This window comes from Vidua macroura, chromosome 3, assembly GCF_024509145.1.
Source record: "Vidua macroura isolate BioBank_ID:100142 chromosome 3, ASM2450914v1, whole genome shotgun sequence".
Classification (NCBI taxonomy): domain Eukaryota; kingdom Metazoa; phylum Chordata; class Aves; order Passeriformes; family Viduidae; genus Vidua; species Vidua macroura.
Window position 1 is genome coordinate 33,310,867 of NC_071573.1, and position 27,446 is coordinate 33,338,312.

The 27,446-nt window shown below is 40.9% G+C and overlaps 1 protein-coding gene across 2 annotated transcripts in view; it reads right to left on the reverse strand.

The window, feature by feature from the left end:
• Positions 1-27,446, reverse strand: part of TTBK1 (tau tubulin kinase 1) — a 103,920-nt gene that overhangs the window by 34,770 nt on the left and 41,704 nt on the right. For both annotated transcript variants that reach the window (XM_053973227.1, XM_053973229.1), the window contains exons 7-11: positions 12,530-12,595; positions 10,929-11,021; positions 10,109-10,234; positions 3,968-4,122; positions 3,029-3,248 (exon numbers count right to left, since the gene is read on the reverse strand). In XM_053973227.1, coding sequence (XP_053829202.1) covers positions 3,029-3,248; positions 3,968-4,122; positions 10,109-10,234; positions 10,929-11,021; positions 12,530-12,595 — 660 coding nt within the window. The remainder of the gene's footprint in view (positions 1-3,028; positions 3,249-3,967; positions 4,123-10,108; positions 10,235-10,928; positions 11,022-12,529; positions 12,596-27,446) is intronic.

Sequence of the window (27,446 nt, forward strand, 5' to 3'; positions counted from 1 at the left end):
TTACATTGCAATGTACAAACTTTAACATCTGGTCTGACTAAGGCATCTCCTAATTACCAGGATGGTTTGGGTTTTTTGTTTGTGGTTTGTTTGTTTTAATCTTGGTCCTTTAAACAAAGTCTTCCATGATATCCACTCAACCACGACATCTGTAAGAGCTTTCCATAGAGCCATGCAGGGAGCTGAACATGCTCATGGACACTCTATCATTCCATATTTCCTCTTTCATATTGCCTTATTAAATTTGATTTTTTTAAATTTAGTAGCAAACAAAGGAGCAAAAGTAGGTGACCAACACAGCTGCCCTCTGCCTTCCACAGTGCTGATTTTCCATGGAAGAGAGGGGTGAAAGCACAGAGGCAGAATGGTCCAAGGGCTACAGCAGCAGCCCAGGATTTGCATTCAGCACTGCTGTGTTGCCAGCCATGCAGCACACCTGCTACACACTGCCCGTGTCTGAGGACCTGTATGGAGAATGCTTACCCTTCCCTGCCCTACATTCCCCTGTCCTCCATTAATGCCAGAGGGTCTGAACACAAGCAGCATCTCAGTAAAATGCTGCTGATCCAGAGAGTTGCCTTTGTGCATGCAATGTGTACATGGCAAATCAGTCAGTGCCCATAAATTAGCAGACCTAAACCACCCAAGCTGGAGTTGGAATGCATAACTAAAGAGCTTTTGAAGCTAAGAAGAGTGGAGGAGAACTTTCAAACATTAGAGGAATAGCAGAATAGATGATAATGATTTAATCTGTAATCCAGTCATGGCCAGGAGAAGGTTAGTGATGAACAAAGGTCAGATGTGTTTGCAAAGGGAGCAAAGGGCTGATGTAACTGTTGCATAGCATCAACTTGGTAATATTCAAGAGCAGAGAACTGGGGGATGGTGTAGGAGAACAGTGACAGTAATTTTGTCCTTAACACAGAAATGGGAGAAATGGGACAGAAGGAGATCTGAATTGTCTACACAGAGAAGTAAGGATCATCTTAGACAGTTATTAGGGAGAAAAAATATGGCAAGCTCTACTTATCTCCTAAATCCAAATAGAAAGACAGGGAGAGCCAGTTAATTCTAGTGCTACAAGACTGGAAGATGAAGGATGTGATGCTGTGAATAGCAGAAGGGTGTTTAAACACACCAGTGCCCTTGTGGTTCTAATACCTCAGATTACAAACAGGGGTAGAGTTGTGCCCTTAGGTATCAAATCGGAAGCATCCTTCTTTTCTCCATGTGGTGACTGTTACTTAAATAAAAACTAATCCTCTCTCAGAGAACAGTCAGGCTAAAGATAGTAAGTCTAGCAAAGCAAAAGGACAGGCAAGAGTCAAACTAAAGATTACAACTCTCAAAGAAAGGACTTCAGCTTTGGAGAGCTTGCTGCCCTGGGCTTTGCTGTTCAGCCTGCTGTGTAGCTACAAAACCCGTCAGAGCTGAAGTGCTCACTGCCATGCTGAGAAACTCCCAAAGCTCCTTTGGCAGCAACCTGACAACAACTTGCACAGTGCCTGGCACAAGAGTCACCTGGCTGTGCTGTAGAGCTTCTAGAAACCTCTCCTGCCTTTAGCTGTTGTTATGACAGGACTTGTGAATGAGGTACCTAAGACATGACACACAACTAGCACACAGAAAGGACTCCCCTGTGCAAAGTCTGACTGAAGAGCATCAAGGCACCTGGTGGCAGAAATGCAAAGAAAATACACAGAAGTTGCTAGGATTTTTCTGTAATATACTTTTTTTAAAAAAAATTATATTGTGTGAACAGAACTGTCCCTCTCTATCAGGCTTTTCTTATTTCATATACCTTCAAATGAAAACTTCTAGCAATGCAGAATTACCAGTGAGAGATGAAGAAGTAATTTGAACTTGGTTCAAAATTTCTCAGTGTTGGAGAATGTCCCGGCTAATGTTTCATATAGATAACACATTGGTCTGAATTATTTACATTGGAAAATTTTAAGTAAATTAGATTATTTCTTGTCCATGCATAATGTTTTCTAATAAGACTAAGGATAGTGGAGATACCAATATTGCTGAAATAAGGACTAACTTAGTACTAGTAGAGACTGAAGTGAATTCTGGTCAGCCCCAGAAGACTAATAGACTTAACATGCCAGTCTACAAATGTCCATTAAAAACAGATTTGTGATGTGAATCTGATAGGCCCTGACAGCATTTTAAGTCTGATGAATGTTTCTCTGCTAACAGATTCTGTATGTATCTGATGACCTGCCACTAATACTAATTTACTTGCAATATGTAAATTAACCTTATTAATAAACTAACTGTCAGATTCTTATACTTGACATTTATCATGGAATCAACCTTCACTGGGGATGCCTCCAAGAAATTAGGTAACATTTACAAGAAAGGACTGAGAAACACCTTAGACATTGTGAGGAAAATAAATGGAAGTATACATTTTATATAAGTTAAAAAAAGCTTAATATTATCTTGAAATGCAGAAATATAAGAATATTAAGTAATGGTTTCTCTCACTCTTCATAGGGGGTAAACCATTGTTAGATGCTCCTTATATATTTTACTACCCTTAAAAGGGAAAGTTAAAAAAAGGAAGAGAAAAATGAGTGATGATTCAAAGTATAGAAAAATACAGCTTATGAAGACATCTCTGATTACATTTATTTACCCAAGAAGTTGGGACACAATAAAATTCTGGTTTTTAATTTCCATGCCTGGGACATTTCTGATACTGTATCAGCTATGCAAGGACTAGAATTTCCTTGCTTGAAGTATCTAAATCCTAGATAATGATATGATGGTAAAAAAGATTCACTTTAGCATTACTGACCCCCAAAATGTCACTTGCATAAAGATTTAAATTAATCCCAAAGGCTTTTACTCTGTAAAAAAATTCCTTGTAATTTCCCCTTGCTGCAGGAGAATTCTTCAATGCTTTTTGGGCTTATTACAGAGGATGCCACATCAGTGGATCTGAGTGGCTTCTAGCAGTCTATGAAACCATTGTCCTACATCCAACAGTCACAGGAGAAAAGGAAATGTTCTTTACTTTGCTGATGCTGATCCTGAGTTTGTTGCGATTCACATCTGTCTCTTCCCAAACTTCACCCTCATTGAAAGCCGTGTTTGGAGCCTGACCAAGACCTTCCACTGGCCGACCTGACAGGATGGGAGGAGCATTCTCTTGATCACTCAAATGTTCACCCTGTAGGACATCCTCTGTGTTCTCACGGAGCAGGTCCCCGGGTACTGGAGTGACATTAACCACCCTATAAAAGAGACAAAAAGAAAGGTAAAATTATCAGTATATAACGAAGGCAGCTTATTACACTGCCCCACAGGAATTCCTGAGCAGGTTTTAGGGTATTACTTAGTTGAAAAACAGGCAGTCTCAGATGTGACATCCTGAATCAGAACAGGAGGATTCCATGTAATGAATATTACAAAGACAGTAGAATGGTCAGTGAAAGCATCTTGGGACCCTTGATACACAGGCTGAAAACTTCTTCAAAAGTGCCCATCACACCATATTGAGCTGTGAAGAAACCTCTCCTTTTGCATGAGCAAATGAGGCTTACTAGACCTTATAGTTTTTATCTTCCATAACATTACTAGGGATTATTGTTATCCCCTAATGTCAGCTCCCCAAAAGCACCAAGACAGACCAGTGAACCAGGCCTTATCAAACATTTTCTATTTGGATTCATCTGCACCTCTGAGCATCAGTCTCTGTGTACCTTTGCAGCAGCACATGAAACACAATGTAAACAGGCTGAGAAGCTGTGCTGGAGGCGTGAGCAGTGGATGCACTCCACTATACTCAGTTCACGATCCACCACCACAGACATAAATTAATATTAAAAAAAGTCAGATCAAGTGGTGCCTGCCATGCTGTTCCAACTTCCCAGAATCATAATGGCCTTGAAATCTTAAAAAAAAGAACTGAGCTTGTTATCCACTGTCTGACTGGTACAACTACAACACTCACCCAAACATTGCTGCTGTTTGCCTGGTGTTCTGCTGTGGTGGAGTTGAGGTGCTAGTGGACAACAAGATATCTGTACCAGCCTTCTCCCAGTCAAAGGCTTCATTTTCAGTGATGCCCCTTTCTTTCATGCTGTTCTCGAAAACTGACATGATTAGCTGGAATAGATTTACAAGAACAATTTCTGGTAAGTAAGTGAGAGTGGCTCTCACCAAAAATCTGAAGTATGTGCACAAGGACGAAGTGCATCTTATAATCTCCAGTTTGCCTAGGAAAGGTACTAAGAAATGAAAGCAAAACTTATAAAATTGCAACAGTTGTTTCCTAGGTTGCTTTTGGCTCCATAAGTGAAATTTCTTAAAACTTACAAAAGAAATGCATGCAACATTTTGACACTGATTCAATGAAATCTTGCAGTTAGTTTGTTTCTCAAACTCTTAATCCATAACTTCAATTTTCCTCTAGATTAGACAGTACATTATGCAGAACAGTACATTTGATATGCAGAGTTCAAGGGCTGCCAGAAGACATAAACAGAAGAGGAAAAGGCAGTCCTAGGATGCAGACTTATTGTAGTATCTGGCTTAAATATCGCTTAGTCAGGAGCCCTATGTTGTGTTTAATGTGCACAATGTGGCCTGACACACTTGGCTGCCTAAGAAAATAAATCTCTAAAAAGGATGATACAATTTTCTTTATAAGATGCAGGTACAAATCCTCATGGCTGATGTGCTCTATGCTTGTTCCTTTTCTAAGAACTGGTATCCTCTAGGAGAGAATAAAACTACTGTCAGTAGTTCTCCATGCATCAATGCCTTAGCAGAGAAGAGACATCTGATGTTCTGCTGTCAAAAGGAAACTGAATGCTGTAGGCCAACAGAGCTGTGAGGTCCTATATTTCTAATAAAATTATTTAGCTAAATAATGCAGAACTGACAGGATTCAGCCTGTCAGTTTCCCTCTACAGGGAGAGACAATGTGATGGCAAATACATTTGGCTTATGGTGTAGAATCAACACTAAATTATGAATAACATTTAGCATGAGCAAACATCCTATTTGCAACTATATTCCAGTTCTGTTTATCAGCATGATCAGAAGGACAGGAAAGCCTGCCATTTCCCACTACCTTCCACCAAACTGCAGTAAAATGCCTATTTGCAGCTTTCAGATAAACCAACTTTTTCCTCCTTTCTGTGACCCAGAACCCTAGAATCAGGTGCACACTCCTGTGGTAGTGCTACATCTGATTAACAGAATTTCCAGAGTTGGCTGTCAGTCAGATCAAGGCACAGGAAATTCTTAGGATTGTATTTGTTTTCCGACTGCTACTTTGGAAATTATTACTGTCAAGTATCCTTTAGAAATTAATATCCTCACAAACTCAAAAGCGCCTTGCAAGAGCTCCACACATTTGTAAACAGATGCTGTTGTAAAGCCATACTGGCTTCTGTTCATTAGATCATCCTCACCCATCTGTCCACTAATCCCAGTCTTATCACAGCTTTTGATTCTTTGTGATGGACATGTCAGTATCAGGGAGTGGTATCTTGTGAAGCTGTTTAAAAATTGGTACTGCTTCTGCCACCTTCCATTCCTTTGACACTGAAGCAGCCTGAAGTAAGAAACCACATGATAAAATTAGATGTTCAGCTGCCTTATTCTTAGCATTCCTTCAAGGAACCACTCAGTTGAAACAACTTTTCTTACTTTCTGCTATAACTTATTCTGTAATTCTTACACTTGACTTTGCAGGCCATTAGGGATTTTACAGCCCTTTACTCTACTCCCTGTAGGGTCTTTTTCCATGGGTGAAGGATACAGGTATCTTCATCTGCCATTATTCTAAAGCTATTTACTGGACTTACTGAGTCTTCTCAGCTTTCTCTGAAACCTTTATACTTCTGATGAAAGGTCAAAGCTTTACAAGGAGAAAAGTGGAGTGGAAAGCTGCACAGAACAGCCCCAGCAACAACCACTGCTCCTGGAAAGCAAAAAGTCACTGGATCCTGTCTAGGGATCCTCTGCCTACAGACAGATTATTAAGAATCAGAAGAGTTTCCATAGTCACTGCAAGCCTCCCATGCTGAGTTTCCTTCTGCTGGGCAAGACAATGTGTAATTCCAACTCTGAGTATCAAAACCACTAGTGGGATAAAGAAGAGGTCCAGTATGTTTCTCTATTAAAGATGTTACTGTCCATGAGCACATAAAGCTTAATTGCACATTATGTAGTAGCATGCCATGTTTTGGGCTGATGGCCCAGAGAATGAGAGAGAAGTAGCCAATAGGGCACAAATTACCCACTAAGCTGTCATGATACATCTTGTTAAATGCCTTCTCCTGGCCAAGGCTCAGGAAAGGAATCACAATCAATCCTGAAATATCACATATAAAAGGTACCAAAACAGTTATGGATTGTCCAGGCGCTCAAGCCTTGAATTCTTTGGGGCTTATCTAGGAAGATGGAATCTTTCAGCAGTAACTTTGGACATAGCAAATTGCTCTTGTTCAAGTTTCTAATGTGCACTGTAATCCACAACACAGTATTTAAGAATAAATATCAGGCACACCTCTTTAGTGGCAGGGGTCCCCTTTTGATAAGGGAATGCTCCTGATTTGTGTTTGTAAGTCCTACAAGAATTTCTAGGGGGAAAATGATAGGATTGTGATGGAAGATATCTAGTAACGCTGTCCTGTTTTCAACTGGAATAGAGTTCATTTTATTCCCAATAGCTGGTGCAGTGCTGTGTTTGGCATGTAGGATGAGAACAGTGTTGATATCACGTTGATGCTTTAGCCCTTGCGCAGTTGTGCCCACCCTCATTCAAGGACTTCTCCACCATGCTCTGCTGGTGGAGAGCTTCACAAGAAGCTGAGAGGAAGCACAGTTGGGACAGCTGACCCAAACTGGCCAAAGGGATATTCCATACCATAGAGTGTCATGCCTGGTATATAAACTGGGGAAGTTGGCTGGGAGGGACCAATTGCTGCCTGGGGGACTGGTTGGGCATCAGGCAATTGTATTTTGCATCACTTGCTTTTCTTGGGTTTTATCTTTTTCTTTTTTCTTAATTACAATTATGATTATTATATTCTACTTGTTTCAATTATTGCATGGTCCTTGTCTGAACCTGTGGTTTCTTCTTTTTCTTTTTTTTTTTCTTTTTTCTGATTCTCTCCCCATCCCACTGTGCAGGGGGTACAGTGAGTGAGCAGCTGCCTGGTACACAGCTGCCAGCTGGACCGAAACCACCACACTTGGTCAGCATGAGAGAACTCAACCCAGCACTGGTTGTTCACAGGGAGTCTTTCCCAATTGCTCTGACAATATCTGGTATTGACTGAATCCAAAGGAAGATGTACATATAGGAAACTTACCTTTCCACACCTGCTCAGGGTGTGTATGGGACAGCCATTCTCTCATACAACAACAGCTGATGTGATCATTTTTCCTTGAGTGAAGTGCAATTCACAGCCCTAGCTGAGGGAATAGGATGGATTTCCAGGCACTTGCCTTTGCACTTTAAATTTCTATAATCTTCCAAGAGCAAAGGTCACTATTACTTTCCTGATACTCATTGCAAAAAGATCTTTGGGGAGAAAAGCCAGCCACCTCCCCAGCCACACCTGAAACTATTCTTCTACCAGCTGGACTGTATGCAAGTGTAGTACAAAATATTTTCTACTACATCCTATCTGCACTTTTCCAGGGCAGAGGCATGCCTCTTGCTGTCAAATGAGTCAGAAAACCCCAAAATGCTGCTCTAACACCCACATCCTCCTGCTGTGAAAGTGCTGAAAGTTTGATCCCAACCATGAACCAACACTGACAGCGATTCATTGAAGGGACAGACCTGACATCTGAGGACATGAGCCCAAGAAATACAAAAACACAGGGTATAAGATCCAACACCTGACAGCTCAAGTCTATTTTATTCTACCATCATTTTCCTCTCCTCTGCTTAGGCAAACTTGTGTCATCTCTCCATCAGAGAGTAGTGGTCTCTGGTCACACTTAGTATCCTGTTACAGCTTGGTAAGTGCCTCTTGGAGACATCATCTCAGGGGCCCACAGCTGTAATAAAATTGCCACTCAGCATGACATGTGCTTAGGAGAATCTAAAACTTCAAATTCAATTCAGATTTTTAAATAAGCCATGACTTTATAATTTTGTAAACACACTTTCCCAATTTCCTTTATTTCTCTGTGGGTCTTGATACTGGTGACAAATTCAAATGGCCTTTGGTATAGTTTTTAATAGTTCAGAGTAATACATCCAGATAAATCAACATAAAGACATCTCTGAAGCTGAGATGCTTGGAGAATTTTCTGCCTGGAATAGGTCTCCAAGTCAAGCTAGAAGAGTCAGTGTTAGGTGGCAAGCTGCAGATGTCAGACTTTTGTGGGGAGTTCCCTTTTGGAGGCTTCTTGCCCAAGCTGCACCTGCAAGAAACTGAAGGCAAAAAGGCAATTCACAGCTTCAGTCAAATGTCCTACTGTGAAAGAGCTGTTTGTGATTTGTACTGCTTGAATTCTGTCTGGAAACATCTCCTTCCATTTCAATCTCAAGGATGGCTTTTCAGTACCATTAGGACACAATTATTTTAAACTGGAATAGAATACATGAGCATATAGGTTCAGAAGCAGCTTTGGAAATCTCTAATCCAACCATCTGCTCAAAGCAGAGCTAATTAAAAGGCAGATCATATTTGTCATCCAGCCAATCTTTGGAAATCCCCAAGGAAGGAAATTCCACAGCTTTTCTAAGTACCTGTTCTGTATATAGGAACCCACACACTGAATTTTCCACCCCCCCCCCTAGATTTAGTCACAATTTCCCTTTCTGCCTCTATTCTCCCCACAACTGTCTTTGAAGCAGTGAAAGACAGCAATCAGATCCCCTCATTGACTTCTCTACTCCATGACAAACAAATCCAGCTCCCTCTGCATCTCATCAGTCCACTTCCATCCCTCTGTAGCTCTCCCTCTTAGTGGCAAATGTTATTTTTCCACTGCACTATCCAGAAAGTATTTGCCTTTTCCTTTTAATTTTTTTTAAATGTGTGGTTGCTATGTTACAACATGTACATAGCTAAACCACAAAGGCTCTGTTGGAGAGTTTGTTGGAACACCCTCCTACCACTTTCCCACTCATTTGATGCACTATCAACAGGACCAGGCACTCAGATAAGACTGCACAGATCTGCTAATAAAATGTTGTTTCCATTACTGTCTTTAATGTACAGAGAAAACCACCGTGATAGAAAAAAGCAACACAGAATCAAGTTGCTTCAGCTCCGTTGTGTTGGTCTGAATTACTCACTTATAGGCTGACAGCAAATACTGAATGGGAGGAAAACCCCTATGTTAGATGAATATTAAAGAAAGAGATAATAATGGCCAAGGCCTATATAAGTCTGCAAGAAATCAAAGGGATTTGTACACCACTGAGCTGTCAATATAGGCTCTTAGACCTTGGCATGCTGTGCCAAAATTGTCTCACATTTGGGGTACCTCAAAATTTTTGTGTCTTAATGAAAGCCAAAATACTGTGCTATTTGGGAGGAACTATCTGGTGTGAAGTTCAGGATTATTTTGGACAGGGTGGTGGAAGGAGATGAAGGAGTTTTTGAGGTTTTGAAGAACTGTAGAGTCCAGCCTCTTTCTCTTGGTTTTAGGAAAGGTATTCCTCAGCTATTGGGGCACACAAGACAGAGAGCACTTTAGACCTAAGACATAGAGATAAGAGATCTGATAGATCTCTTAGATCTGATAGACATAAGAGATCTGATAATCAGGATGCTTTGGCAAGAATAAGCAGAGCTTTGAAGGTTGACTCAAGACTGGCTGACAGGAAAGAAGATTGAATCAACTTCTACAAGCAAGAGATGTTGCAAAAGGTGTAAGTTTGTTATCTGATGATTAACCCAATCGTTGTAGTAAAACTAGCCTTCCTAGAATAGTATATAAGCATATGTATATAAGCACAGTAAATTTGGATTCTGATCAGTCAGTCTTCCCCATCTCTCTCCATCGCCGATACTCAACCAGATATAAACACATTCATGGAAATGTTAAAAAAAATCTAAATGCCAATCTAGAGTGCCACGCATCACACTGGGTAACAAAGATAGGCTCCCACCTGATAGTCTGGCTTGGTGAAGTAGTCTAGGCTTGCAATGTGATCCAGGAAAAGGTGGAACTCTGAAGGCATGTGTTTTAGCAGCATTCGGTGTTCATACTTTTCTTTTATCATGCCGACCTGCTCCTGGAAAAAAAAACCCAATACAAAGAAACAAAAAAAAATTCAGAGCCAAGAATCTCTTCCATTGCTTCACATTTATAAAGACTTATCATTCATGGAATACAGACTCTTCCTAGACCCAGCACAGTGTCTATTACTTCTCCCGTTTGCTGTCCAAGGCACAAGGAGATTGAGCAGTGAAGGCAGAGGTCAAAGGGGAATCTGAACTCAGAAGCTTGCTGCACAGGTGACTTACTTCTTTCCAGGGATTTTATTCTTTAGCACAAAGTATTTCCAAGACAACATGAACACTTAGCTTTATTCTGTTTAACTTTCTAATTTTAAATCCTATTTGGCTTGTTTGGCACAGCAAAGCATTACCCTCCTGTCTTTCTAAAAGCTCTTTTTATTTGTCAAAAGGACAGCTCAGTCTTTCCACTTGTACTCTTTACTTTGCAAGAAAAAAGTAAAAAACACTTGATCTAATATAATTAACAATATGCATTAAAAAATGTCTAATTACTCCAAATAAGAGAAGCCCACCCTGTGTATCAGAACACACAAAAGCAGGTTAGCATCTTGCAGCAAGACCTGATAAAAATGAGATTCTGGCTTGACTCCAGAAAAAAAGCTGCACTGAGCTGCAGGAGGAATAGTAAAGAGTCATAATAATTAAAACATAGCACCCTCTCTTAAGCACAGACACCAGTTTTCCTACCTTATCTTTGATCTTTCTCCATGGAAGCTGACCAACGGCAAACTCCACCAACATGTAAAAGAGGGACCACAGATCATCATGTCTGCCCATCTCCTGGAGAAAAGAGAGACCAAGACTGAGGAGCAAAGTTCCACCCGGCTGAGGGGTCCAGGTGTACTCTCCAGATGAGCTACCTCATTTTAAAGGACAGGAAGAGAAGTCATACCTCCCAGTCAATGATTAAAATAGCCAAATTAAAGGCTAAATATACATATTTACTAATGGGACATGGAATAACTTAGATTAAGAAAACCCCACATTGTATATACAATACATTTTTTATTATTATTTTTAAGCCTAAATATAATTTGAATCTACTCAAGGGTTTTTGCAGAAGACTCATCATCATGCACCACAACAATTTACAGATTTATAACATTTCCACATACAACTCTCCTCCTGGGTTAGTGAATGGGAAATGGAAACATGGGGATAAAGGCTGAAATTGTCAAAGCACATGAACTCATTTCTGGTGCTCAACTTCCAATGTCTAGGATATGATTTCTCAAAATAGCCTGCATTATACAGCAATTTTTGTGTCTAAATATACATTCAGCTGATGCCAGCTACAGCTGGGCCTACTCAGCTCTTGCAAAAATTATACCTCAGGTTTCTCTGTGTCTCTCAAGAAACAGAAAGAATTCATGATGGCATTCAATTGCCCTCCCCACCTTTTGTAGACAACAACTTGCTCCTTCCCTAAAAAAACCTGACATTTCTTTGTATGCCACCAATAATCCTACAATCTTATTCCAAGTAAGGCCAGAAACCTGAAGGCAATGCAGGAGGGCTGAGTTTCCATCTGGCAGGCACTTAGCAGTAGAAATGCAGAACTTAGAACCACAGAAGATGCTCAGTTGGAAGTGACCCATCAGGACCATTCAGTCCAACTCCTGGCCCTGTGCAGGACACCTCAAGAATCAGACCCTGTGCCTGAGAGTATTGTCCAAATTTACTGTTTACTGTCTGCAAAGGAACACTACTGAAATAGGAGAGAGGAGTGTTTTGAGAAGAATGTTAACTGAGCCTTCTAGAAGCATTTATAATGAAACAGGCCAGACACTATGTAAATAATGGTTCTTTTCAGGAAAAAAAACCCTAGCTTTCACCAGGTGGCTCTTCTCCTGATGGTATGATTAATGATAATATTAAAAATTAATGTTAATATTAAAAATTAATGTTGATATTAAAAATTACAGATCAAGAATGGATTTGGGGACCTGGCACTTGGTAATTCCTGGGCAAATTCTGCTAGAAACCAACAGCAAGCAGCCTGGAACTTAACCAGATTTCTCCTTCAGTGTGGTTTACTTTTGCCCTCAAAAAGTGTCTGGTAATGCAATAATTACAATTTTGAAGTCTGGCAACTATAGAGGACTCAATAAGTGAAGCATAATTTTGATATTACAGTCAACAGCCTTAACTATCTAATGGAAATCTGATATACAAACTTCTGTAGATAACAAACCAGAACTCACACCTCTTGCTCCTTTGCTCCTGAAAACAGCTTTCTGAGGGGGAATTATCCTACTGGTAACTCCTTATAACTCCAAAATACTCACCCTGTTTTTGTGTGCATTCACGGAGGCATAGCGGACAGTTCCTCGGAAACCAGCAACGTTGCGAGGCTGGAGGGAGGCAAGAGAAATATCTCAGAAACAGAGTGGGTGGCTGAATCCCCTGTGCAGCCAACTCCTGAGAACTTCTTGTCTAAATTGCTACTTTGTATGCATCCAAGGAATACAAGGCTCTTAGTGCCTTCTTGTGCTCTAGCAGCTACACAGAGAGTGTTCTCTAATTCTGCATATCTAGGAAAGCTCACTCTACAGAGAAGGCAAGGTGGTTACAGTGCTATGTTAGAATAGTAACAGTCCAGGCATAGAGATAAGAACATTAGCCAGGGTCAGATTTTCCTTTTTAAACTCCAGGTCAAGGGAAAAGCTAGTAAAGAAGTGCAAAACTGAGTCATGAGTAACATGAGCTAATAAAGCAGAGCCCGAAGATAGCCTGGTCAGGATGGAAATGAGGATCACCTACACTGACAGATGACCACAAATGTTTGCTGACACTGCTGTAAGCATCTTCTGTAAGACTTCAACAAATCATGAACCTCTGACTTTCAGAGTTCCTGCTTTTTTCCAGATTCTTCCCAGTATATCCTATCTTTATTTTCTCTTTCCCTGGTTCTCTTTTTCATGTCCTTGGGAATTAAAGGCTTGATACAGTGGGTGTGGAAAGGCAATCCTCCTGTGACTTATTTGTCCCATCTGGAGGCTTTCTCTGCTTTGGGGGCTGAGCAACTGTTCCAACTCTTTCTACTGCTGCCTCCACAAGAACATTAGACCATGTGAGTTCACTTAATGCAGATGGCACTCTGAAAAAACTTGCATTTAAATAATGACATGCACCAAATTCTCTTAGTTGAACTAGAAGCACCAGAGTTAACAAGACTTAGCAGTGGTTTCAAAATTCTTGTGGTAAACCAGGTTCAGGCCCAGACTTCTTTCATCATAAGGCTAAGCTTGGGCAAAGAACTAAACATATTCAAAATGAAGTTCCTACTCCAGCAGAAAATTGAGTATATTAATAACAAGTTAGTTCAGTAACTTGTCCCACAGAGGTCAGTGGATTCAGGTTTGTTCTTTCAGCTGTGCCTGTACTTCCAGAACTAGGCCTAAAACTCTGTACTTTTATTCTAGGGCACCCTTTTGTGACTTTAAATATGTACAATTCAGTTGCTTCCTTTTGGGTACAGGGAAGTTGCTCTGAATTTCAATATTCTCAGAAAGAATAAAAATTCAAATACTTGTTTAACAAGTTCACTGACACCATGTATCATACTCACACCTGTACAGTGTACAATGCAGCTCTTAAGTTATAAAGACTCTAAGCAAAAAAAAAAAAAAAAGCTGCAAGTCTATGTTACAACTCTTTTATGCTAATCAAATACTCCCCAAAGAGAACCCATATGCATACCACATGCACTTAATCCAGCATTTAATCTTGCAGTACACCAGCTTGAGCTATAAGATACTTATTTAGCAGCAAGTAATAGTAGAGATATTATATTTGTGATCATGTACCTCATCTCAGAACTATGCAATTCAGGATTCCCACTGACAAACGACTGCAAAATATTTTTCAGAATTCCACAGAATTCACTGATATGAGTTCCTGAAAAGCAGAATACTGGCCCACTGGAATACAGCCATTACCATAAATTTGCTCTACACATTAAAAAGAAAAAAGAAGATATTCCTCTTGTCCATTGTGAATGGAAGATAGTGTGTTTGGATACTTTTCATGAACCATAAGGGTGTATTGTGAACAATTCTAACATGCAACCTGTAAAGTTTTCAGAACAAAAATTATTCCATTTTTGCAGTCCATGCAAGTACTGAACCAAGTACCACGTGTGCTGGCTTCAGTATGTCAGCAATGTCTCTAAAAATTGTTCTAGATCAATACTTACTATTTCTGGCAGACAGGCTATCTATGCAGTCTTTAATTAGCTCTGTTCTGAAACCAGTGCCAAGGAGTTTGCAAGCACTGGTAGCAAACCTCTCCTCTCTCAGAAGCAAAGCAAAACCCAGCTTTTGGTTCAGGCCTTTAACCTTGCATCTGTCCCACAGCCAACATGACCTGCTGCTCCCCAGCAGTCCCACACCTGAACCCAGAGGGCTTTCCCTCACTCCTCTCTCACATGGGACCTCAGGGAAGGGAGAGTACTGCAACTCAGCAAGACTTTGCAGTTGCTTTGACAGGACCTTTAGAGTCCTTTGAAAAAAACAGGCAGATGCTACCTGTGTAATAGTCTCTTTTGCTCCTCTTTTAACCATATTTGCCTGCCCTGACAGTCACAAGGAATTGTCACTACAATCAAGTATTTCCCAGGCTGTGGAGATGCCTTGTTTTCCATTCAAACAAATAATTCCTCCCTGAACATTTGTAGTAGCACATGCTGCAGACCCAACTATTATTGACTTTTCTTCTGAATTCATAAACATTAATTTTCCAGATGATTTCTTTACACACTTCATTTCTTCCAGTTAAAAAACTACATCCCACCACTGCACTGGCCAGCAGTGGAAAAGAGCCTGGATAAAGCATCCTTTTTGTTCACACCAGTCCACAGTTGAGATGGAATTGAAATTGCAACAGTTAGGAGCTTCAGACTATGGAGTAATATATAATCCAACTGATTTGAATCCCCAAAATTATGAATATATAATAAGCTAGCAAGTTGAAATACAATTTTAAACTATAGGTGATTCTTTTTTTACACATCAGTATTACTATAAAAAATGTTATAAAGAGTATCTCTTCTTTCACTGATATTGTGTGTACCACAAATCTGAAGTATCTTACTACACAGTGCTGCATTGTGTTAGAAGCTTGGTTTAAAATGAGTTTCAGCTTGGGAGAATGTGTTAGATCACTACCACAGAGCAAAACCTATACTCTGTGTTCCTTTCACTGCATTAGCAATGTAGACCACCTCACAGACAGAGACAGAACTAGGTAACAAAATCCTGTATGAAGTGGATGCATTTTCCAAACTGTGCTCTTATACACCCATCATTCTCCAGATTAAACACTCAGGATCATTTGTATTTCAAGTGCCAACAGTGTCTCCCTCATTATTCATATGAAGTCTATCTTTCCTGCACGCTCCCCTTTTATTTGAGGAGTGCTCATATTTTCTCATTAACGTGAATCTCTGCTCCTCACACCATGTTCATCCATAGAGATTAAAATTATTCCTTCTGCCTCACTGGCAAAAGGAAACTGGATATTTCGAACATCCTGGTTTCCAGCTGCCTTCCTAAAAACTTGTATTTGGATGCCAATACTTTCCTCCTTCTGTTTCTTGTGACTGTGGTACTCCCATGACCATGACCATTGGTTCTTCCCCAGCTTTCTGGAAGCCTGTGCAGACACCTCATGAGATGCACAACCTTTGCCCCTGGCAGGCCTGCTGTCATCTAGGATATTAACCCATCTCCCCTGGAGCCAGGAAAAGGACTTTCAGCAGTAAGAACATGAAAAAAAAAAGTTAGCACAGTTTGAAGAGAAGGTGGTAATGAGAAAGGAGATGCCACAGATCATGGAAAGCATTTGGAGATATATTTTAGATAGAAATGAGTTGTGTTGAAAGGTTGTGGTAAGAAGAAAAAGTGAAAGGAGATGTAGAGATATGCTTCTTCACCTCTTCTGGTGAGGATAAAATCCACACCTCTTATATGCATTTTGACTTTTTAATTTAAACAGCAGCATTTTGTAGAATCATTAATGACTGCATCATATTTTATGCCCACAGGGAGTCAGAAATGAATAGAGGAAGCTGGAGACAGAAAAGTAAGATGAGAAAATTCCCTTCCCCTTGTCTCTGAAACCACAGAATTGACAAAATCAGTCTGGCACCACCCAAACATCTGCCAGCCCCTCAGAGAGAATCCCAAGTGTTCTAGGCTTTTGCATCACATTTAGGTAGCTGCCACAATCCTGCTGAAAAACAAACTTATCATAAGGGAAAAAAGAAAACCAGGTGTAATTTGGACTTCCATATATAACAAAAGCACAAACCAAAATGAAAACCCAGAAGCATGGTGATGGCTCACTCACAACTCATAGCAGAGATGGTTACGAGCAGCGGATGGGAAGCCAACGCATCAAACACAGCCTCAAAAGAAGAGCCCAAAAGAACTGTAAAACAGAGAGAAACCCAAAGAAAAACATGATAAAAAAAACCAACAAAATGAGAAAAAAAATTAAACAGAAATGAATTAAAAAAACATTCAATATTGTATCCCAACAGAAACCTGTGTCTTGTTTAGCTGTTGTTATCTCCCATCACCCTTCCCAGGGCTGTTGGCCCATCCTGTGCTCAGTTTCATTTAGACACGAAGGCTTTTGTGAGCCTGTGTGATTTGTGAGTGCTCTGTAAGTGGTGAGAGGGGGGCCCTCTAGGGAAAACCTTCCCCTGCCTGCATATCACAGCAAAGAACTGGGAAAACAAAGCTGAGAGCAGCCATGCAGACAGCCTTACCACAGGTCACTTGTACACTTCTACTGTGGTTTTCCTTCCTACAATTATCTGATGTGTACTCCTCCCTTCCTCCCCTAACCAAACTGATCTAATAACCCACAAGGGGATTTGCTCCCTCATCTCTTGCCCTTTTCATCCAGAGCAAGTTCTAACATTAGCACATAAGGTCTAAAAACCATCAGCAATGTCCCCTTTCCTATTTGAATTGTTATGGGTTCTCACCCAAGATATTTGGTTCTTTTCTGCAACCACTACCTTGCTTTCTCACAATCAATCTCCATACAAACAGTGGCTTGCCAACTTTACAGGCTTCACAGCTGCCAACTTCAGGCATGTTCCCTTTCCCTGGTGACTGCTGCCGTGCTCCACTGTCCGTGGGGGGATGCAGAATGGTGGTTTGGGAGAGAGCAGGATGAAACTCAGTGCTGCTTTTAGGTCACATGAGCAGTCATTGTATCTGTGAATGGCACAGTAGAGAAATCTGAGGGACATCCTCATCAGAGGTAAAAATTAATATTATATAATATAACCTTAAAACTCAATTCAGTGACCTGAGGAAAGACCTTGACTGAGAGACACTTATTCCAACAGAAATCAAGTAATCAAAAGCAATCCACAAAATGGAGTTTCTTATTTGAGTCTCACTATTCCCCTTTCCTAAAAACGTGCAAATCCTAAGAATTTCATAAATATTGCATGAAATTTAGTTTTGAGAAGGCTATTTAAGTCTCCTGCTATTCTTTCCAAATCAAAAGACTCAAAGCAGGTGAGTTAAAATGCCATTGCTACTACTTCACTTTAGGAGAGTTCAAAACTTTCCATGAATTTAATATCATTAAAGACCAAGGTATTTTGTCTTTTAAAATAGCATGCATCACATGATTCCAGCACCTAAATTTGTGCTGAAAATGAAAATGTCTTTCTCAGAGTAAAAACAAAGAACAAGTTTTTTTTTTTAGTCAAAAGCTTATTTCAGTTATAATCCTATTATTCAGTTATCATGATTTTTAACAAGAGAGCTTTAGCCTCAGAGCTGCACTTGTTTCTTACATGCAAGGTCCCATAAGGCAAAAAGCAGCACAGAATATCCCCACAGAAAGAACAGAGTGCTAAGTAAGAAAGATAAGTTCTTCATCCACTGAAACAGAACAAGGGAACCACTGAAATGGAAATGTTCTGGAGTCACATCTCCTTTGGGATTTAGAGCACAAAACGCTTTCCTGGAACCAGATGGAGATGATGATTATTTTCTATCATAGACAAAAGGCAGCTGTGGCAATCACTGAGATGCAGCACACTGAAGTTCAAACCTCCCCACATGTAAACCCCATCTCCCTCCTTCCAGAGTACACTCTCATCCCTAAGCCACAGGGTGCTTTGAGATGCAAGTTAAAAACATACAGGTTGGAAGCGATACCTTTTGCATGGAATACATGAATAATTTTTACCAAGAGGGAGGAAGTGTATGACCTGGCAGCAAATGCACTTACCTGACTGAGGGGAGATTTGACCTGCAATCCAACTCAAATCCAACATTCACTCACCTAGGGAGCAAAGCCTCTGCTCCCTCGTCACCAGCCACAGTAAGAGTTTTATATTCGTCCCTCCATTTTCCAGTGGGAAGAATAATCAGAACTTCAAGTGGAATAGCATCAACCAGAAGGAAATGTACATTCAGATGTAATATACATTCAGATGTAATGTATACCCCCCTGCAGCTTGGTAGTAAAAGCACTCAGAGATGGAAAATGGGATCTCAGTCCCTCGCAGGTATACATAAAATTTGAGCCTGAGCTGTCCTTCCTTTTTCCTCAAGCCTTTAGTGGCTGCTGTGTAAAATAAAACCAACAACAACCTGATGCAGATGATCTGAGGTCACCTTCGTTGACCCTGGGATTTACAGTGAGGAAAGCAGAGAAACAGCCATATGTAGCAAGATACCAGATTGCCTGCTTGCTAAGAGAGTTTCAAATCCATCACCTAGTCTGCTTTCCATACATTTAATTTCAACAGCTTTGGATTTCTGTAACTGTGGCATTTTAAATCAGAACATAATCTCACTTCTCAAGTCCAAATTTGCTACTCCAGCAATTAAAGTAACAATGAGAACCATAACAACATTTTTGTGACAATTTGTTTTATAACAAATTGCATTTCCAGTGAAATTACATTTCTATTATATATTAAATGTGCAGTGTTTGTAAGACCTAGGTCCATTCTTTTTCCTTTCCCTCATCTCTGAACAAATGTGACTGTGCTGTGTTTTTCAGCCTTTCCTGTGATTACCTTTTTACAATACAAAGTTTGAAACAAAAATTATGTTCCCACCCAAGCTAATATAGTAATAGAGCTCCACAAATCTGTTATTCTACTCCAAAATGTTCATTTCTTACATAATACTACAGATTTACATGTATCTCAAGTACAAATCAAGTATAAAGCTACTGGGCTTCTCTATCTGAATATCTGGGGTATTAGGATGTAGAAGTTCCTGTCCTCTGTGTTATTTTATAGCTTATTTTCCAGTGGGGGGAAAACTACTTAGTAGAAAAACATGCCATCATCTCCTCTTCTAATATCTTGCTCACTGCAGCAAAGTTTATTTTTAACACTATGCACAGACATTTGGAAAATAAATACCTTTTTCTCAATTAGCTGACACATTTCTTCAGCCTTCCTCACGCTCTTCTGCACTGTCCTGCCTACACCATCATCCCTGTGCCCACTGACTCCCAGAGCCGCCCTCGTACATGTGCAGTCTCTCCAGCAAGGCACTGCAAACTACTGCAGTGCAGTCTGAGCCACAAGGAGATCGAGATCTAATCAATGGGCTGCAGCTGACTAAGCTAAAATAAAATGCTTGCTGAGCAGAACAGTTTACTGTCACATCCTGCAATGGGAGAGAGGCTTCAGGAAAAACATAGCCTCTATTTTCAAATAAATAATTAAGATCAAGCTGCTAAACCCTTGAACGCTTGCAATTAATATTTGTGGAGCCACAGGGAATGTGTTTCTGGAGTCAGAGCAGCACAGACAGCGGAAAGGCACAATGCTTTCTGTACTGCACGTGACAAAACAGGCAGAGCCCAGCAACAAACAAGGAGTTCTTGTCCAAAACCTGACCTACATTAGCACAGAAGACCTTCATGACTCAGAACACCTCCATTACACAAGCATATGTTCATCATCTGCATAACCATGTTTATGTTCATTTCTCCCTTCAAGTTCACATTTTCTTCTCAGCATTAGCTCTCCATATCAAACAGATTCCGCTAGTCCAGCTCTCTGCTATAAAAATTAATCCAAGATGAAAAATTTGACTTGTGCACATTCTAAAGAAGAGAATTCTACGTATTTAAAGAACCCAAAATTTTCTCAGTTCATTCCCCAGTTGCTTAGTTCTGTTGTCTTAGCACTGACTACTGATACTGATGCATGGCAAAGGTGGGTTGTACAACCAGGATGTCATGGTGAATAAAACTGCTTGTGTCTCTATCTGAACCACAGCAGAAGATTGCATCTAGGGGAAATAATAAATCCTTAAAAGAGATCACTGCATCCTGTAACATCAAATTTGTTATGAAAGGTCTTGGGATTCTTCACAAAATAGACTTTTTGGGTGGGAGGGAATAAGGGAAGGGGAGAAAATTGGGAAGAAAAAACTGGACTAGTTTCTCAGAAGAGGATCCCCTGCAACTGCAAGCACTTACTAATTAGTATTTTACAGACTTTAATAAAATTCCTTTCATTCACCTTCTTGTGCATGTTATAATTACAATTTTTTCAATCCCATTTCACACAAGTTTGTCATTAGTGTCTTCTGAATACTGCTTAGATCTGCAATACCTTCTTTGAAACTGGACGGGTGGTGTCCTATGCATCACCAACTGTTACCTCATCTAGATTTGTACAAAGGCACTAAAAAGGTGGTGTAGTTTTCATCATCCTATTCCATATGGACCATAACAATTGCATCACTGACTCTATTCATCTCAGGTAACCTGTCTCCAGTCCTCAAGGAGATGCTTCTGGATATCCTACAGGTAGGTCACAGGGAGCTGGGCAGATGCATTCTGTTTCATCTGGCACGTGCAATACTAATTTTTAAAAGGCATAATGATGGTTCAGGCCCCACACACGAGAATGAAAATTTGACACTCTTCTAAAGAACAAAATCAGCAGAAATGTAACTAGCTGGGATAGCTACCTTTCTAATTAGAAAAGTCTACACAGCTTTTCTAAAGGAAAGTAGCACATCACCAACAGTTTTCTCTGCTGCATTTGTGCATATAGGCAAGGACAAGCTAGTCCATACAGTACAGCTGAGTTTTCAAAAACACCAGCCTCTCAAAAGGTCCACACTAAAAGAAATTGCACTGCAAAACATGTTTCTCTCTCATTTGAGTGGTGTCAACTATAGCTGTCCTTTAAAGAGGCAATAAACAAGGAGTTTTGAAATAAGCCAATTTCAGATCATAATTTCCTTTAAAAGTTTAACTGTGAGGATAGTTCTTAATGTTTAACAAAAACTTTGTAATGAAAAGCATTAAAATTTTGATTTAATTTCCCCCCTCTCTTTATGGCATTTATAAGCAGCAGAGTAAACTGATAACTAACAGAGCTGTAGCAGCTGTGACAGCACTTAACAAAGCAAGGGTGTGAGGGAGCCCAGGAACTTTGCCCAGGAACTGTGTGCCTCACTGGGCCTGTAGTAATGGTGGTGATGGGCCACAGGGCCTGGTTCCCCACATGAACAAGATCAACAGAATCTTCACAGAGCCTCTGGAAGGGAAAATCAAGAACCCTGTGATGCAAGGAAAAAAGGACAGCTAGCGGTAATGCTCAAAGGAATAACAGATAGATATTCCCAAGAGAAAGGAAAGCTGGCAGCAGAAGAGAGGCTGCTGCCCCACATGCAGATCTGCAGGTGCAGAATAGATTAAGTATCCTGGGAACTGGTGAGGAGGAACAAAGGAGGAGGTATCAGGGGAGATACCTGAGCCTCAATCAAATGTCCGAACAGGGAAGCAAAGGTGAGCGATGGTCACTGAGGATTCCTTCCTGCAGGAAATAAAAGTCCCCATCTACTGACCTAACTTGATGTCTCAAGAGCTTTGTGGCTTGTTTGGAACCTGGATATGGGATAATAAGGACAGATTGCCAAGTTTGTGTGGTCATCTGACTATTAACACTTGCAGCTCATTCATGGGAACACCACAAGCACCTGGTTTTCAAGCAGTGACCTTGAATATTCTAAGAGTGACTACAGACCTCAAGGCACGGGGCTCTGGTTGCTCTCCTAAATCCTGCCAGGGCGAAGCTTGCATTGTGCAAGTCAACACCAAGCTGTCAAAGATGTGGCTTTGGCTTCTATGACCAAAGGTCCCCTTCTCTTTGAGGAAAAAGAACTGTTAGTGGAAGAAGGGACCCATTTGACACAGTGGCAAGAGCATCTTTGCAAAGATCTCATCTCATCTTGCTAATCGGTGAGGAGGACTAAAAGCAGGTACAGCAGGACAGGATAACTGTAATGTGAAGAGAAATAGAAGAACAGAGACTGTGAGGAGGTGCCCCAGGAGAGGATGATAGAAGCTTCCACGTCTCTCTTGGGGAAGCAGCACAACAGAGGGCTCACCTTGAGTGCCTGTCCAAAATCTCCTACATGTGTGAAACAAACAGGAGCAATTAGTGCTCTAAGTGCCATTGCAAATCTATGGTCTCACTGGGATGATAGAGACTTGGTGGGACTGCTTGCATGGCTTGAGTGATGCAATGAATGGAAAAATGGACAGGGAAGGCAAGGAGGTGCATTTTCATGGGAATGGCTTGAATGTATGAAGCTTTTCTTGGAGCAGGGGATGGGACAGTCACTATTGATGGGTAAGTGATCAGTACAGGTAGCATAATTAGTTGTAACCACCTGCTACTGACTGCCTGATCAAGACTTAAAAACAGATTAAACCTTCTTTAGAAAACTGAAGGAAGCCTTGCAATTGCAACCCTGGTACTCACATGGGGCTTGGATTACTTCTACATCTACTGCTCCTGCATCTACATATTGCAAAGACAACATGGCAGGGTGAAGCAATCCAGGAGTTTTCTTGTGAGCATTGAGCAGAACCAGAAAAACAAGCAATGGAGGTTTGTAGTCATAAGGGAAGGACAACACTGAAGAGAAACAGTTTCCTGGGGAACTTGGTGGACAACAGGATATCCATGAACCAGCAGTGCCCTTATTGCCAAGAAGGCAAATGGTATCCTGGGATGCAGTAAGAAGAGTACTTCCAGCAGGTCAAGGGAGATGATCCTGCCTCTCTACTCAGCCCTGGTGAGGCCAGTCTGGAGTGCCATGTCCAGTTCTGGGATCCTCAGCACAAGAGAGACATGGAGCTCCTGGAGTGGGTCCAGCAGAGGGTGACAAAGATGATGAAGGGACTGGAGCACCTCAGTTCTGAGGAGAGGCTGAGGGAGCTGGGCCTGCTCAGCCTGGAGAAGAGACACTGAGAGGAACCTCATCGATGTCTGTCAGTGCCTGCAGGGAGGGGCCAGAGCATGGACCAGGCTCTGCTCGGCGGGGCCGGGCCATGGGTCAAGAGGCAATGGGACAATGGGGCAGGAACTGAGGCTCAGGAAGCTCCACCTGAACATAAGGAAGAACTTCCCTGTGTAGTGCCTGAGCACTGGGACAGATTGCCCAGAGAGGTTGTGGAGTCTCCCTCACTGGGGATAGTCAAGAACCATCTGATTGCAATCCTGTGCCATGTACTCTGGGATGACTTTATTTGAGCAGGAAGGCTGGATCAGATGCCCCACTGTGGTCCCTTCCAACTTACCCATTCTGTGAATCTGTGTGTGATTCTTCTCTCCAGCATTAGATCACTCACCCAGAGTTTGGATGTTTCAGGTTCAAAAGCTTCCTCTCCTATAGGAGTTCCTCGCTTGACAGCAGAATACCACAAACACCATGTATTTAAGCCACAGGCAAGAATGGGAGCAGGCACATTGAAATCTCTCTCTTTTAGCTTTATAGCTGTGCACAAAGTTGAGATACATTCCCTACAAAAGGGATGTTGTGAGACTCAGAGCCCTGCAGAAGGCCCTGCTTACTGTGACTAAGTAATTTTTTCTCTGTCTTTTTGTCAGAAAACGTAAGTCTTGAGCTCCAAAAGATGTTACTAAGCTTAATGAACCAGGAATACTTTGTGAATTTATCACTGACAGTACCCCCTTGAGACATTAAAAATTTCAGGTCAAACATACCTTGCTGAATACAGATGACAGATCCTAACCAGAATTTGCCACCTTTTAAACAGGAGAGAGTATGGCTTAGAGAGGCAGGGAGGGCAGCAAGAAATCAGCAACTCCTCTAGCAGTCCTGGCAAGCTGCCTTGCTGTTCCTTGTTCAGAAACTTGTCCTTGCAAATGTTTGAAAACAAAACATACTGAAAATATTTTTTTTTGTCCACTAGCAGTCTGTCCTGTTTTTTGTAATAGCCAGAGTCCCCCTTGCTTAGCCAGGATGTTGGCTGTGATGCAAATGTCAGAAATGCTGCTGGTAGCCAAAGTAAGAGCCTTCAGCCAGGCCCTAAGCAGCTCCCAGCACAGCACAGACACCACATGGCTACATGACCAATGCACATCTGCTCTGCCTGTCCAAAGGAGTAACTATCAAAGCCTGACTTCTACAACCCACAAAGAAATATCAAAAAATGAGACTGTTGAGAACAGCTGAGCTACCCTGATTGTCAACAGAGGGAAGAAAGGTTGCTGATGCTTCCTTACACACCTTCTGGTCCCAGCCATCTTCTGTCCTTATAGAGCAATGAAAGTTCCTGCAGATCGTTGCCCAGCAGACTTTGTAACATGTGGCAATGGGCAAGCAGTAGAGGGGGGAGACCATTCCTGTGACAGCAAATCTGTGCCACAATAGCTTTTCTCCAAGGACTAGCATTTGTGCTAATATTAGCATCCCACACAAGTGAGATCTGTTTTGTTTTCCTAGAAGCACAGGATAAATTCAGATTGAGAATAAATCTGGACTTACTTATGTCAAGTGGGCCATAACTTCACAAATGCTGATCTATCAAGCTGAACTGTCAAATAGCCATCCTCTGTAGAGACATAGAGATCAAATCCATAACACTCATCAGAGGCTCAGGAGAGTAACAGATCCCTACATAAAAGCTGCTGGGACAGCCCTTGAAATGATCCCACTTCATAGTTTTAATCAGTCTCTAGAAAGTAAGAGGCAAGAGGTAAGTTTAAAAAAATCCCAAAACCCAACAAATCCACAGCATCCTAAAGACCTGTCTCATTATCGGTATTACTAGAAAGTCATTCAAAGTTTTTCTGAAAAGGTGATAGTAAGATTGTGACTGTGAATTTCAGAGGATATGAAAACAACTGATACTTTTATGGTATTATTCATAAAGTATGACAATTCTTCTGAAACTGTAGGAAACTACAGAGAACCTGTGTGAGCATAAAACTTCTGTTGACAAATTGAATATGACTGAAAGCAAAATCCAGACATGCTTCCAAAAAAAAGGGAGTGAGCCCCTTCCCTCACCTATCTTGTGTATTGCACCTCAAAACCAAACCACAGAAATACTAGGCTCAGGATGGTTATGTTATAAATCTGAAAAATTTATTCTCCATGGATAAATGAGTGGAAAAAGAATGGAGAAAAAAGAATTTATCTTACTGTCTTGAAATAATCTCTTCAGTGAAACAAGTGATAAAAGTTCTTATTAAAAAAACCCAAACACGAAAACACCACAAAATGTCTCATTTCTCTTGCCTTCATACCACCCTTCACTTCCATCTCCTTCCAAATCCTCAGTTCATTACTTGGGCAGCAATCACTCTGTGCTTCTCCAGACAAATGCCTTGGTCTGATAAGGGGGACTCAAAGTGGTGTCAGGCAGCAGGGACACAAAAGCACTAAAGAGCCCAGTGACTATTGCATAATGTTAAAAGGCACTGAAGTGAATATTTATGTGGTTTTTTGCTGCATCATTTCTGTCAAAAAGCCTGACCCCCTTAAGTGTGGTGTGGGAGAATAGGTACATTAGGTATATGAGACTTCACCCTGTATGATCCTCCTATATTCCAAATGAATGGAGACTTTTCACCACTTTCAGGAAAGCACACTCCCACCCCTCTGGGGATGGCATGTATGTTTTTAGGAACAGATCATATGTCAGTCATCCTTCTATGAGACCCATCTGTGGCAAGCAAGCAATGAACCACCAGGCTGAGCAGAATAAAGACAAACCTTCTCGGAGTCCTGCACTCTGACAAAGCCCCCCTCACCCACACCAATACAAGCAGGACACATCTTGCAAGACACAGCTGAAAAATCTTTTCCCTGGAAAAGGCTGGATGTAGACCTGTTTCTAAAAACAGAACCTGGGAGCAAACTAAAAGTGAAGTAATTTTAAATTATGGTAAGAAAGGAACAAAATAGAGGATTCACAAGAAAAAACATTTGGAAAAATTAATTTCTTTAATTGTTAAGAAAGAACAGTGTTCAAATAATGGGACTTAAAATACAGACATAAAGAATTATTTCATTAAGAAATGAAGAAATTTTGCAGAAAACAAATGCCAGTTTTAAGCTGTAATGGACTTGAATTCTGACTCCAGAAAGAGGAAGGGAATGGGACTATATTTTGTGAAGGGCAATATGGAGAAGGATTATCCCCAAACTAAAAACAATTGACAAGGAAGTCCAGTAGTATGTAATGTGTGTCTTTCTAAGAATAAGAGGCAGGCACAACCTTTGGAGCTGCTCCTAACTACAGGGAAAAAGAAAACTGAAAAAAACTTATGAAAGAAGGGAAAAAAAAAAAAAAAAACCAAAACAACTCCCCAGCTATATTAGTCTACTAAAGACACAAAATCTGCTCACTTTGCTTTCTTCCCACTCCCCAAACATACCCTGAACTACTGAGTCTCTGTATTTAGCTGGCACATTATCACCATTTTCCAGAACAAAAATTATCTTGCAGGTGGAAAAAGTGTGCAGATCCAAAGCTGCAAGCCTAGAATGATAAACAGAGATATTGTAGGAGCACTCTCTGCTTGCAGTGTGTCCTGAAATAAATCTAGGAATTCTCTGACAGATCCTAGAATATCTGAAGCTTTACACATCCTTATGAGTGACCCCAGATAACACCATGCTGGTAAAAGAACTGAAGATAAAACCCATATTACATGGCACAAGTCATGCCCCCTGCCCTTACCTCCCCTCCAGGCAGGCACACTGAAATATCCCTGCTAGGAAATCTGGACAGAGGCAGTAGACACAAAACCAAAGCCAGGAAGGGTGAGAACAGCATTACAGGATGCAGCTCACAGTAAGCTCAGCCCCAGAGATCGAGTAAGCCTCTATCTTCTAGCACACTTTTTCACAAAAAGCTTTAAGA